Consider the following 15,379-nt stretch of genomic DNA (forward strand, 5'->3'; position numbering starts at 1 on the left):
ATAGTCCGCCCACTGGGGATCTCAGCTGAAAAAGCTGAACTGATTACATTGACGAGGGCATTAGAAATAATTGGCAAAAAAGACTGTGAATGTGTACCCAGAGGGCTTGAGTAGAACTGAGGCAAAGGATTTAAGAGAGAGGTTAAAGGATAAAAAGTGAATGAAGATGGAACTTTTCTGGTTCTGAAAAGTTAAACACTAGAAAGTAAATGGCAATAGAATGTATCTGATCCTGTGAAAACTAGCCCCTGCTCTTCTTAAATGATTCCATGAAATGATCCACTACAGGAAAGAGGCCTTGGCTTGGTTCATTAGGCCCTGGCTCTAGGGCAAGACAAAAAAAATCATTCAGGATGTTAGCTCTGTTTTACCTGCCTCAAGAACAATCCCAAGACAGGCTGTCCTATACCGATATCAAGTAAACAACCCCTTAAAAATTAACAGGTTGATTTCATGCAGATGCCCCCAAGCAGGAGAATTAAATTTTTGCTGGTTTTGTTTTTATAGACACCTTTTCTGGCTGGGTAGAGGTTTTCCCCCACCAGAACTAAGAACTTCAGAAATAGTGAAAACCCTCTTGAAGGAGATTACCTCCAAGTTTGGACTCCCCAAAAAAACATCCAAAGTGACAACAGAACAGCAAACACCTACAGATGAAATGGAAATGGCATTCAACATGGAAATTTGAAAAAAAAATGAACCATACTCTAAAGAAACAAATGGCAAACTGTCAAGAAATTTATCTACCTTGGGACCAGGTGTTGCCTTCACCCTGTTTTGAATTCAGGTAGTATCCAGGGCTTAAATTGAGCCCTTATAAAATTGTGAACTTTCCCAGGCAGCTTACCTCAACCCTCTTCCTGACCTCAGCCAAGATTTAAAGGTGCAGCGGTATGTACAATACCTCCAACACATACTTTCAATTATTCATAAAATTGCTCTTCCCAGATCTGCTTCCTTCCCTACAGGTAACTGGACCCCTTCCAGCCTGGAGATCATCTTCTGCTCAAAATGTGGAGAGATGGACCTGAAAACCAATTAGAAAAAAATGCGGACTGGACTCTGGGAAGTCCTTTTTGTTACCCCGTTAGCTGTCGAGTTACCCGGACTCAAACCTTGGACACACCATACCAGAATCAAGTCTTACCCAGCAGTCAACAGGACCACCTGGACATCAGAAACAACTGGAGAAACTAACTAAAGATAAGAAGATGCCACTTAAAATAATGTATCTCCTACTCTTTACAATGGGACTCTCGTAAGACATTATTTCTTTCAATGAGATGAAAACATTTTGGTCTATTTAGCTCAGAGTGTAATAAATATCTGATTTTTTTTTTTTCTTTTGGGAGGGCATCCAGAAGCATCTGCAAAAATTACTGAGGACTGGAATAAGAAATTATCCCAAGCCCTGGTGACCTGGTATGGGTGAGGAACTGGACTTTGACCCTGCCAAAACCCAAGTGATGAGAACAGCTGCCTGTCATCCTGACCACCCCCACAGCAGCCAAGGTAAAAGGAGTTCCCCCCACCCCACCACCCCGGATTCACCACAGCAGACTGAAGAAAGCCTCATCTTCATGGGAAGCTGAAACTGACCCTTCCAAACTTTGTAAAGTAACATTGAGATGTACGACCTGCCCTGCCTCAGCCACAAACCAGCAGCTGTCTGATCTACGCACGGCCGAAGTATGAGGATGTCTGCCATGGGACTCATCTTAATTAGACTTTGGGGTGTGGAAAAAGGAAAAAAATTGGTATAATCTATATAACCACACCACCACGGTGGACTGAACAGTAACCACCATACTACTCTTCTATTGTTGTTGTTAAGTACCGTGGAGTCGGTTCTGACTCATAGTGACCCTGCACAGGGTTTCCAAGGCTGTAAATCTTTACAGGAGCAGAAAGCCTCCACTTTCTCCTGTGGAGCGGCTGGTAGTTTCGAACTGCCGACCTTGAGGTTAGCAGCCCGATTCATAACCACTATGCTACCAGAGCTCCTTCTATAGTTAGTAGAAATGTAAGGGCACCCTCCTAGCTAACTAGTCAATGAAGCTGGGAGAGCCTTAACCCTCTTAGCTCAGCAACAAACTCAACTCAGAAATGCAGTTTATCAAAACAGACTAGCCCTAGACTATTTATTAGCTCAAGAAAAGTGTGTATGTGTGTGTGTGAAACATTTAACCTGACAAACTGTTACTTATAAGAATGAGCCATTGAGAACATTGTGAAAAAGATGCAAAAAACTAACTCATGCTCCTGTGTGAACTTGGCACTGATGGAGTCCAGAATCATTATGGGCAGGCGGGTTCTCAGCATTGGAGGATTCAAAACTCTGGTGGGAGGATTTCTGATCATAGGGGGATGTCTGCTCATTCCATGCCTCCTTTCACTGGCTATCAAAACACTAAAATGCATAGTTGAAGCCAGGGTAGAAAAGAAAATTACTTCCCGCATACTCTAGCAACATACCTATCAGCCCGTGCCCACTGACCTAAAAAGTATCATCCAGAAAAGTGAGGCCCACTAGTTCGCTATCTAGCTACCTGGGTCTCAAAGGGGGGAATGAGGCAGGTAGGCCTTTGGCAATAGGCACTGGTCCCCCATGTCCCCCAGGCTCATAGCTCATTCCTGGTGCAAGATTCACATTCCAGGAAATAAGCAACCTCAGCCTCATGTGATCACCCAAGCTAATCGCCTGTTCCTGACCCACTTCTGGGAGGGAACAGAGCCCCGACGTAATGTTCACCTGCTTCCGTTTCTGTAACTGTTTGCTTGTACGCTCACACATCCTTCCCTGCCATATGTTTGAACCAACCAATCCCAGGTAGCCCCATGAAGCTGTTGGCCCTCACTTGTTGTTGTTGTTGTCAGGTGCCAGCTAACCAGTCCCAAATGAGCTCATGTATACACCTCCTATTCCCTATAAAATATCCTCACACAGAGAAGACGGGGATCAGCCTCTGGATAAGAATCCACTGAGCCACATGCTAGCACAATAAAGCCCTTCCTTTGTTACAACCCGCATGGCGGTGGCAGCTCCTTCAGAGCGACTCCGGTAACAATCCCACACAGCTGATTTGTTTGTGGCACATCATGGTTTTGACTATTCTTTTCAGCTTAGCTCCCAACCTCAATGGACTTTCTTGAGGGTGTCAGGTTTTTTAGTCCAATATCAGAATTTGCTGGACTATGGCATTCAGTCACAAGGGGGCTGGGTAGAGTGGAATGACGGAGTGGAGTAACCATCATTTATTTCGCAGCAACTGCAAAAAAAATGAGTACCAAATCATCCCTCCCACACTACTGCCTACCCAGCTATGTTTACTAATTCATTGCAATGGCTACACAGAATTCTGACATCATACTCACAATTACAGGGTTTGTTAGGGAAGTTAACAGGCAACAACAATGCAGAATCAAATACGTTCAGAGCACAGCTCTTTCTACTCAGGATAGCCTCTCAACATCCTGTCTACAGGCAGGCCTCTTTGTGCCTGGGCAACATTGTTGTTATTAAGTACCATCTAAGGAGCTCTGGTAGCGTAGTGGTTACGAATCGGGCTGCGAACCTTAAGGTCAGCGGTTCGAAACTACCAGCCGCTCCGCGGGAGAAAGATGAGGCTTTCTACTCCCGTAAAGATTTACACCCTCGGAAACCCTGTACAGGGTCGCTATGGGTCGGACCCGACTCGATGGCACTTAACAACAACAACAACAAGTTAGTTCTGACTCAAAGCAACACTGTATAGGGTTTCTGAGGAGTGGCTGGTGAGTTTAAATCACCCACTTTGAGGTTCAAACTGACTTTGTGGTTCAGTGCTTGTCCTACAGCACCACACCAGGACTACATAGTTCTTTTATGACTGCTGAAAATTCTCACAGAACATACTATTACATTGTAAGCCTCAGCTTAAAGTCACTTGGCTTTAAATCCAGGGGCCTGCAGATCTACCTCCTCCAATTAAGTGCCTGGAGGCATCCTACACTACAAACAAGCCTACTGCCCAAAGCCATTCAGTTACCCATTTTCCTTGGGTTGACAAGCCCACTGCTGTCTCATGCTCTGGCTCTTGATTCTTCTGTTGCTTCTGTGACACTTCCAGTGTCACAGTTTTCTGTCCCTGGGTTAAGGAGGTTAAATGCACAAGGATCTAGGGATAAAAAGGACATGCACCACTCTTTGCGCTTCTTTGTGAGATTCCCCTCTCCTGCTTTTCAGACGGCTCATTTTTAACTCAGCAGGATGGTAACATTGACCAATCTCCTCATTAAATTTCCAACTGTTTACAATCACAATCCTGTTAACAAGTGAATCATATAATCCATCGCATCTCCCCCCACCTTCTCTTACTCAAACCTATCAGCAAAAAGTCATTTGGTGGGCGTTAACAAAGAGTAAGGCTAGAAGATACATTAAATAATTCATCACTCCATAGTATCTAAGCTGTAAATGTTAGATACTATGAAATGAAACGATGCTGCTTCTTTGGTTTTGGTAGAAGTTCATGATGGTCAGTCTTTCCCATTGTTGTTGTTAAGTACCGTGGAGTGGGTTAAGTACCGTGGAGTGGGCTCCAACTCACAGTGACCCTGCACAGGGTTTCCGAGGCTGTAAATCTTTACGGGAGCAGAATACCTCATCTTTCTCCCGTGGAACCGCTGGTAGGTTCGAACTGCTACCAGAACTCCTTAGTCTTTCCCATAAGAAGCTCTTATTTGTCAGGTAAAGATTGACATCTATAACTTAGTATGCACCTACCTCCTCAGTGTTTGTCAATAAGGAACGTAATGAACACATATAATCAGTATTATAAATCAATTTAGGCAAAGTTCATCCTGTGGTAACAAATGACTCCCTAAATCTCACTAGTTTATAACACACTTATTTTGCTCATGTTCACAGCCAATGCTATCTGTCTTGACTCTGCTGTACTCAGTTTTCTCATTCTGGAACCCAAACTGAAGAAAACCCCTTCTCTGGGACATGCTGCAGTCCTGGTAGAAGGAAAAGAGAAATATGGCAGAACTGTGCAATGATTCTTACAGCTTATGTTTAGAAAGTGGCTTACATTACTTCTGTTCACATGTCATTGGCCAAAGCAAATCACATAGCCATATGTGATGCCAATATGGAGGGAGGCTACACTTTGTGAGGAGGTCCTGAAAAAACAGGCATGGAGAATATTTTGTACAAATAAACATTCTTCAATAGTTTATCATGGCCAGTATTATTGATCCCATATTCAAACTTGGGTCAGCCTAGCTTCAGAGTTGGGGCTTTCTATTATGCAGTCTCTTTGGAAGAACTCTGTGTATATGTGCAGATACTAGAATTGAAATTTATCTGGAAACAACCATTTCTCAACAGATGTTTCTCCATTAAAATTTCTAAAGCTGAACTCCCTTTGGAAACTTTCTAGAAGGATGTGAAGCCATGAAGGGGCCAGACTTGGGGAACTGCCCCCAGGAGAACTGGCTGCATTCCACTTAGTAATGTTTTTTTTTTTTTTTTTTTTAAACTGTTGTATTATTTATCTGCTTGCTGAATCTGTAGATCCTTCGGGTAGGAATCATACCACCTTTTGTTTTCTATTTTTATTTCCGTTTGCTTTTGTGTGTGAGTGGCTGTGCTCCTCAAAGCTAATTTTCCACATAGTTTGAGAAATCTAGATTGCACTGGATATATATGGTCACAAAGATTATAAACAGGGTGGAGAGAAAGTGGAACTCATTTACTTTTGTCAAAGGGTTTTTGATTGAGAAATTTATTTTACCCTTTGTGTATGTTGTGGGGCCAGAGGTGTATCCAGTCCAGAGACTCTTATGTTTGTAAATAATCTGTGGCTTTCTCTAGCCTTGGTGCAGCCTTACGTGTTTAAGAGCCTCTGGTTTCCAGGTGTGTGATGCTGTATGATATAACACAGGGTGGAGTCTGATTTGCCAGATTTATGTGGCGCTGTGAATTAATGCGCCAGACTGCAAAACCGTTTGAACTGCAAGGTCGGCGGTTCAAGCTCACCAGCCGCTCCTCGGAAACCCTATATAGGGTTGCTATGGATGGGAACCAACTCGATGGCACTTAACAACAACCACTACAAAGGGGAGAGGCAAGTGAGGAGCCTAGGGCGCATAATTTAAGGAAGTACTTGAACGAAGTTGGGAGTTAACCTACCTCACTCCAGTCCCAGCCCTGATGTCCATTGTGTGTTTACCAGAATTCTCTGGCTTGAAAAAGCTCTGGGCAAGCTTACCTGTGAGAATCGGTTGCCCTTACCTCCCCTACGACACGCAGGAGAAGCTGAGAGCTTCACAGCCCAGTACTTCATTCTGCCCTGGAGGCTGATTGTCAGATTACAGTGTGCGTGTGCCTGGCCCACGCTAGTGTGCGGAAGAGAAAGAAGGAGCATGCTCGAGTGTCGGTGTTGGGTCGGGCGGGTCCATATCCGGGTGGACTGGGTGGGTGGGGTTGCCCCTCCCTCCAGGTCCCGAGGTGGTTTGAGGTTGTGGAGTGACGTGCGGAGATTCCCATCTCGCACCTCCACACCCGTGAGAGGGCGGCACAGGGAACTAGAGAGTTGACCCGGCGTGCATTTAGGGCGTTTCCACCAGTGGATCTGCGCTTGGGAGTGCCCCTCGCCCTCCGGTTTGAGCGGCCGCAAGGATCCGAATAAAGAAGAGCAGGAACCCGAGCTGGGCGCGCGGAGCTGGCCACCCGCTCCGAACTTGCCGGGCAAACTAGTGCGGAGGGAGGGGCCGTGATTGTGGCCTGGGCCGTGGCTGGAGGAGGGGCGGCTGCAGCTACTTCCAGCCCCCTTGGCTTCCTTCCCAGCTCTCTCCTTCACCTCCTCCTCCTCTTCCTCTTGTATGAGTCAGGCATTTCCCCGGGATTTAGAGCACCCGCGCGCGTCCCGAGCGTCCGGAGCTGTAGCAGCAGCTCATCCAGCAGCTGCTGCAGCAGCCACCACCGCGCTACAAGCCTTAGCGCCCGGCCGCCAGCGCGGCTCGCACCCGCTCCCCGGGTGCGCACGGATCATGGAGAAGACAACCCAGAGCGCAGATATCAGCGGCGGGGCGGGCAGCAATAGCAGCAGTCGAAGCAGCAGCCGTGCCACCTCGGCTGGCTCCTCGCCCTCCTGTTCCCTGGCGAGCAGGGGGGTCTCCAGCCGGTCATTGGCGACTGGACTTGGCGGCGGAGGGAGCCGCAGCAGTCCGGGCTCGGTGGCAGCTAGCCCGTCCGGTGGAGGGGGCCGCAGGAGGGAGCCGGCACTCGAGGGCGTGCTCAGCAAATACACCAACCTCCTCCAGGGCTGGCAGAACAGGTAACGCGCCCGCTACCCGCGCCACCGCGCGCCCCTTCTTGCGTGTCACGGTGTGTGTGTGTGTATGTGTGTGTGTGCGCGCGCGCGGGCTCGATGGTGCCATTCGCAAATGGGGTGCTACCTCCGTGCCAGGCTTTTATTTGTCCCTGCTCCCCTTCAAGATGATGTGCCAAGCATGGGGTGCGCTGTGACCTACTGGGGACCAAACTGCAGTGACAGAAGGAGAGGCTAGAGCCTTGTTTTTGTGGGTTCCCCCCCCCTTTATTGGCACCTGCCGGCAATGAAGTGACAGAGGAACATGTTGGTCCCCTTGTTCCTTGCCTGCCAGCGGTTTCCCTTTGTGCCCGGCTGCAAAAGCACTAACACGTCTGGTCTGTCCAAAGCAATTCTTGTCACAAAATTGTTCACTTTAAACTTTGTTGATTAAAATAAGAACAAGAATAACAAAATCCCTGCACTTGTCATCCTCGGCACCCCCTAGTGCACATGCAGTAACCACTCTCTAGTTGACTAATGGGAACCCCCAGTCTCTGCAAAGCAAGTTTAGTGGGTCTTGTGTTTATGTCACTGTCTTTTAAAACATTCTCTCCTCTTTTGGAAAGGGTAGTTTGTATTGTTATTATTATATTGTTTTAGTAATTCTCCCACTTGGTGCTTTTAGAAGTTTTCTGCTCACTCTCTTAGAATTGGGAGTGTGTACTTGGGAAGATGAGGATAATAAGGCTCTCGAACACACTTGGGGTGGTGGCAGTGTATGTACTGTTATAATGAGGAAGACTTGAAAAAAATAGGTGTGCTCTACTTGCTCTTTAAGGAGCTCTGGTAGCGTAGTGGTTACGAATCGGGCTGTGAACCGCAAGGTCAGCAGTTTGAAACTACCAGCGGTTCCGGGGGAGAAAGTTGAGGCTTTCTGCTCCCGTAAAGATTTACAGCCTCGGAAACCCTGTACAGGGTCGCTATAAGTCGGAAGCGACTCCACGGCAAACAACAATAACAACTTGCTCTTTAGAATTTTTAACTGTGTTTTCCAAAAACAAGCCAGAGGAGAATATGAAATACCTGTGCAATCAAACAGAAGTTTTTTGAAAGGGGGTCTTTTGTTCTACCTTTAATATTACTAGGCTTGGAGAGCTCATAGGTGCTGTGGTATTTGAATCACTCTCTTGGGTTCTTGGTTATTTCTGTTGGTTAAACTAGATAATTACTTGGTTACATCTTTGTAGCTTGTTCAGATTGAAAATGTTGGACAGATACTATGCATGAATCACCACTAAGAAGATGAAGGTTTCAAAAGCATGGGAGCTAGGTTGTTTCTATATTGATACAGAACTTTTTGAGTCCCCTGGGTTTCCTTGGAAATATGTTACTATGTTAATTGAAGTTACACTTTAACTTTCGAATCCTTTTATTTCTCAGAATAATCTGTGTTCACTCTTGCATCTCTCTTTTTACCCTTTCAATTCTTGAAAGCTAAAAAAGAACAGGTAGAGTGCAAAGGATAAGAGATATAAGCAAATCTGATTTTAGTTCTTGGTAATTGCATCTTGTTAATGGCACCTCAGGGTCCCTTGTCAGTAACAATATATTATTTATGTATTGAGTGATCACTTTTAATACTTTTTTCCAGGTAGTTTATGATGCTAATAGAGCATTTATTTACCCTGGATTGCAGTTATTTTATTTGCTTGAGGACAGTATTTTACCTGCAGCATATATTAAAGGATTTGTCCTTTGGAGTGGATTTAGAAGGAATTGGAGTAACTCATACTTCTGTATAACTTTAAATTCACTGGGGTGTTTAGAATGGAGGCAAGGTTGAGAATAGGCAAAATAATAATAATCGCAGTCATCCGATGTGATTCCAGACTGAATAGACAGGATGTGTTATTATGTACACTACTGAGCATGCTGAAGTGAAAGCTCATCTTTATTGTTTGTTTATTTCTGGCAATGTCTGTTCTTATTACAACAGACTCGCTGTTTTCCAACTCTACTATTACCAGCATTGTCTTTTTCTGATGGCTAATGCTTCAGCTTCATGACTTATGTTTCCCACATCATGCTCCCTGAATGATAGCTGAGGGTCCATTAGTGATGTGGAAAAGATGGATGATGATTTTGTGATTGTACACTTTCCCTTCTCAAGGGGTCTTATGCCAGGGTAAGTCAAACGTTTTGCTACAAAATCATGGAACCCTTTAGTAGACAAAAATATCAAAATGCGAAGCTGTTGTTTCTTGACATATCTTCCATCTAGGTCTATACACTTCTGAAGGTGGTGTTTCCATCTCGCTTACCTTTCCTTAAGGAGCTCTGGTAGCGTTACAAATGGGTCCGTTATAATGAGGAAGATTTGAAAAAAGTAGGTGTGCTACTTGCTCTTTAGAATTTTTAACTGTATTTTTCAAAAAGAAGCCAGAGGAGGATATGAAGTACCTGTGCAATCAAACAGAAGTTTTTATGAAAGTGGTTACAAATTGGTCTGTTAACCTCAGGATCATCAGTTTGAAACTACCAGCTGCTCCGCGGGAGAAAGATGAGGCTTTCTGCTCTCATAAAGATTTACAGCCTCAGAAACCCTGTACAGGGTCACTATGAGTCAGAACTGACTCCACGGCACATAACAACAACAACCTTTCCCTGGAGAATTCTTCATTTTTGATTTACACCAGGCAAAACCAACAGTATTGGCATTCTCAAGGGACTCCAGCCATGTTCCTTTTGAATGTTCTTTGTGCTTTGGGAACCAAAAGCAGTCTGAAGGGGCAAATCAGTGCTCTAGGGTAGATAGAATGGTTTCCTTATGAAATTCTTACAGGACAGCCCTTGCTGCCTTCCATGAATGAGCAGGCAAATTATGATAGGCAAAAAAACAAAACAAAACAAAAAAAACTCTTCATTGCAACTTCCTTGATCATCCTTAATCTTATTCTAACCATCATACTTTTATATTTTCTTAAAACTTCTTCACAGTAAGACGTTGTGAGTGTCCTTCAAGAAAATGTATCAAGATATTCTTTTGTATTTCCAAAAAACAGTCACTATAACGTTCCGAGTTGACCTCTCAGCCTTAAATTTATCTGCTCAGCAGATCCCCTTGGAAACCATTGTTTTGATTGGACATATTTTTTTTGAAGGCACCCTAACAAAACTAAATGTGATACTGAGAGAAGTTGTCTACAACCATCCACCGATTGTAAAGACATGTTTAAACACGTCTTGTTTGGAATTAACCCATTCTTATGTGGAGTAGGATCCTTGTTGTAGTTAAGTTCCGTTGAATCAATTCTGACACATAACGACCCTGTATAGGTTTTGAGGAGCTAGTGGTTTTGAACCACCAGCCTGGTGGTTCAAACCAACCTTGAGAACAAGTGCTTATCTTACAGTGTCACACCAGGACTCCTAGTAGCAATATTTTTTGACTCACTGTCTTAGTTATCTAGCACTACTACAACAGAAATACCACAAATTGATGGCTTTAACAACCTAAAATGTATTCTCTTACCGATTAAAAGGCTAGAAGTCCAAATTCACAGTGCTAACTTTAGGGGAATGCTTCTCTTTGTCAGTTCCAGAGAAAAATCCTTGTCTCATTTCGGCATATGTAGCCCCAGCATTCCTTGGAGATCTTCATGCCTGTTGGCATCAATCTCCCTCTGAATCAAGAAGAGGGACACCAATTCCAAAGGATACACTCCACTCCAGCTTTTCTTTGTTGGTAGTAGTAGGTGTCCTGTCCCACCCCCGCCCCCACCTACCTACCTTCCCTCACTTGTCTCTCCTTTTATCTCTTGTGAGATAAAAAATGTTTACATGCTACACCCCTGGGGAACTACCTTATCAGGGTCATGATGGGATTAAGGGTATTGGACTCTTGGTGTGGTGCTGTAGGATATTCATTGGACTGTGAACCCTAAGGTTGGCAGTTCAAACCCACAAGCTGTGTCTTAGAAATGCTATACAGGGCCGCTATGAGTCAGAAATTACTCAAAGGAACTTAACAACAACATCCCACCCATAATTTTTTTGTTGGTTTGTCTCATCCGATCATATCATGGGGAAATCCTCATGCCAAACCACCAAGAATGATGGCTTAGCCAGGCTTACACATATTTTACTGGGACACAGCACAATTCAATCCATGACACTTACCCTCATAAAAGGTCAGTGGGTCAGTGACTGGAGAAGAATGATGACCCACTGCAGTGACTGAGAGAGAAAATTTGGATGTGTGTTAATTTATTCACGAATTGTTATTGTTAAGTGCTGTTGAATCAGTTCCTACTCATAGTGACCCTATATAGGGTTTTTGAAGAGCGACTGATAAACTTGAACCTCCGACCTTGCAGCCCAGTGCATTAACCCACAGCGCCACACTAGAATTCCTGTTCTTGAGTACATTCAGTGATTATTCTATTGAGCACTTATGCAGTCTTCACCTGAAAGGTCACTGCCTTGAATTGGAGCAGTTCTACTTTGCATACAAGGGATAGTCCGGAGTCAGAATCTAGTTGAGGGCAACAAACAACAACAAACCAAACCTATTACTCTAGAGTTAGTTGCCACTCATAGTGACCAGATGGGATGGACTTAGAACGACTCCATAGGGTTGTTGAGAGACTAAACCTTTACAACCTCATCTTTTTTCCATGTCACCAATGGGTGGGTCCCAACTGCCAGCCTTTAAGGTACCTGCTAAGCACTTAACTACTGCACCACCAGAGGGCTCCTTAACAACAACAGTTTCCCAGAGGAGTCCTTGGGTGCTGCAAATGGTTAAGTACTTGACTACTAGCTGCAAGACTGGCTGTTAGAACACAGTCACAGATGCCTCAGGAGACAAACCTGGTAATCTGCTTCTGAAAGTTTACAGCCTTGAAAAATCCTATGAGCAGTTCTACTCTGACATAATATGGGGTTGCCTTGAGTTGAAGTTGACTTGACAGCAATTAGCAACCACAGTATTATGCATTAGATACAGTTCTAGGAGCTGGAGCTAGATGTTTTCTCATGAAGCAGTAAAGGAGACTCAGAATGAAAATGTAGCTGGAGCCCCTTCTGCCTATTCCAGGGGCCTGAGTCATGCTACCTTCCTTTTGGACCTTCCAGCATCTTCTTTTGGCAGTTCTTTTCAATTCTCCTATAATTATTAATAATGAATCCCCAAATCACTTAGTTCTTGGACAGTCCTCTTAGGTTGCTGTGCTTTTTATAATGGTCTTCAACTGCTCCCAGGGCTTAGCATCAAATCAACCACTGATATTTTTAACCCTGATATCCTCTTGTCCTCAAGTTGCTATGGTTGGCATGCAAATTTGAATAATGTTGTTGTTATGTGCCGGGGAGTCGGTTCCGACTCATAGCGACCCTGCATAGGGTTTCCTAGGCTGTAAATCTTTACGGGAGCAGAAAGCATCATCTTTCTCCCACAGAGTAGCTGGTAGTTTCGAACTGCTGACCATGAGATTGGCAGCCCAATTTGTAACTACTATGCTACCAGAGCTCCTTAAATTTGAGTAATAGTTGTGTTAATTTGTTTTGATTGTACACATGGATATTATGCTATAATCAACAGCATTGTACTTCAAGACAGGTCTTGAAATGCTATTCTTTTGACAATGAATGCATCTCATTCCTCTTCATCATTCCTGGCATACTAAACCTTATGATCATCTGATTCAAAACGGTTAATACCAGTCCATTTCAGCTCATTAATACCTAGGATACTGATAATTATTCATTAACTGCCTGCAACATGCAGATGACACAACCTGACTTGCTTACAGTGAAGAGGACTTGAAATACTTATTGGTGAAGATCAAAGACTACAGCCTTCAGATTATACATTGGATTGAACCTCAATATAACAAAAATTAAAATTCCCACAACTGGGCCAATAAATAACATCATGATGAAAGGAAAAAAGAATGAAGTTGTTAAACATTCATTTTACTTGGATCCACAATCAGTACTCATTGAAGGGGCAGTCAGCAAATCAACTACTACACTAGGCAAATCTGCTGCAGAAAACCCCTTCAAAGTGTTAAAGAGCAAATATTTCACTTTGAGGACTAAGGTGTGCCTGACCCAACCCAGGGCATTCTTAATCACTTCATTTGCATGCAAAAGTTGAACAATGGAGAAGGAAGACCATGGAAGAACTGATGCATTTGAACTACAGTGTTAGCAAAGAATGTTGAAAGTACCATAGACTGCCAGAAGAACAAACAAATCTGTTTTGGAAACAGTACTGCCAGATTGCTCCTTAGAAGTGAATGACCAGACTTTTTCTCTTGTATTTTGGGCATATGATCAGGAAGGACTAGTCCCTAGATAGCACCAGTCCCTAGATAAGGACATCATGCTTGGTAAAGTGGTGGAGGGAAAGCAAAAAAGAAGACCTCCAATGAGATGCATTGACACAGTGGCAGCAACAGTGGGCTCAGACAGTAACAATTGTGAAGATTGTGAGAAACATTGTCCATACTGACAAATGCTCAAGTAATCCAATCTGTACTCATTTTAGTGTGAGAGAGCTTTTCTTTATTTGATTTTGTGCCTCATGGCTGGCCCACAAACAGTTTTATTCCCCTGTCCCTAAAAGCCCCTCCAGTTCTCCTTCCACTGGGTATTACAAGGTCACATTCTCCTACCAGGATCACCTACTAGTCCTTACTGTGCGCATTCTCATTTAAAGTTAGTTTCCCCCTTTCCCCATGAACTTTCTCTATTTCCTTGATGGTTGTATTCTTATTTTAAAGTTCCTAGCCAAACAAAACAGTTCTTCGCTTCCTTTTGTTATCATGGACTGCTACCCTCAGACTTCCCTTAGTCCTGAAGATGGGACCACACCCACAAGAGTTATTTCTCACAAAATGGTACAGGACCTGGTAATGTTTCATTTTGTTGTGTATGGGGGGGGTCACTATGAGTCAGAATTGAATGACTGACACCCAACAACAACAACAACCATAGCCTGAGATATTCTTTAGCAAACAAGTCTTTCTTATCCTATTCAAGATTGGACTTTCTTTCTTCTAAACTTGTCCCTTCTCTCTAGTTCACCTACCTCCCCAAATTCTAGCCCCCAACATCTCTTGCTGGGACCACTGCAATGACTTAGAACTGCCCCAAACCGTGTCGAAACTAAATCTTTACAACCTCATCTTTTTTCCATAGAACCAGCAAGTGGGTCCCTACTGCCAACCTTGTAATTTCCTGCCAAGCACTTAATCACTGTACCACCAGGGCTCCTAGCTGGTCTCCTTGCATCCAGTCTCACTCCTCATCTCTACCCAGTAGCCAGAGTGAACGTCTTTAAGCATAAGTCAGACAATGTCATTTCCCAGTCCCAAATCCTTCCTGCATAATTAGAACAGCAGCTGTAAGGCTAACCCTGACCTATAAGGTGTTTGTGTTTTGGCACCAGCCTGCCTCCCCAAGCTCTTGGGGATTCTCTTTCCCTGATCCATTCAGCTTCAGCCACTGGGTTTTCTACATCACTTAAAGTTTGTTCCTACCTCATGAACTTAGTATTTACTAGGCCCCCTTGCCTGGGAAGCTCTTTGTTTGCTTCTTCTTTCTATTGGCTGAAATGATGTCACCTTTCCAGACTCCCGCCATCTCTGATCTTAAAGTATGAAAACCAAAAAAAAAAAGCGGTAACATAGCATTCAAGATCAAAACCCTATGTCGTTTGTTGTTGTTGTTGTTATGTGCCTTGGAGTTGGTTCCGACTAATAGTGACTCTGTACAGGGCTTCCGAGGCTGTAAATCTTTATGGGAGCAGAAAGCCTCATCTTTCTCCCCTGGAACAGCTGGTAGTTTCGAACTGCTGACCTTGAGTGTAGCAGCCCGATTCATAATCACTATGCTACCAGAGCTCCTATGGTTGTTGTTGTTGTTGTTAGGTGCTATCGAGTCGGTACCGACTCATAGTGACCTTATACACAGCAGAACGAAACACAGCCCGATCCTGGGCCAACCTCACTACTGGTGCCACGCTTGAGTCTATCGATGCTGCCACTTGGCCAATCCATCTCGTTGGGGGT

The 15,379-nt window shown here is 44.1% G+C and overlaps 1 protein-coding gene across 2 annotated transcripts in view; it reads left to right on the forward strand.

Moving 5' to 3' along the window:
• Positions 1 to 6,346: 6,346 nt before the first annotated feature.
• OSBPL10 (oxysterol binding protein-like 10) overlaps positions 6,347 to 15,379 on the forward strand; it is a 528,798-nt gene continuing 519,765 nt past the window's right edge. For both annotated transcript variants that reach the window (XM_006851591.1, XM_006851592.1), the window contains exon 1: positions 6,347 to 7,325. In XM_006851591.1, the coding sequence (XP_006851653.1) occupies positions 6,871 to 7,325 (455 nt within the window). In that variant the 5' untranslated portion in view covers positions 6,347 to 6,870. The remainder of the gene's footprint in view (positions 7,326 to 15,379) is intronic.

This window comes from Chrysochloris asiatica, unplaced genomic scaffold (genome assembly GCF_000296735.1).
Source record: "Chrysochloris asiatica unplaced genomic scaffold, ChrAsi1.0 scaffold00030, whole genome shotgun sequence".
In the NCBI taxonomy this organism is placed as follows: domain Eukaryota; kingdom Metazoa; phylum Chordata; class Mammalia; order Afrosoricida; family Chrysochloridae; genus Chrysochloris; species Chrysochloris asiatica.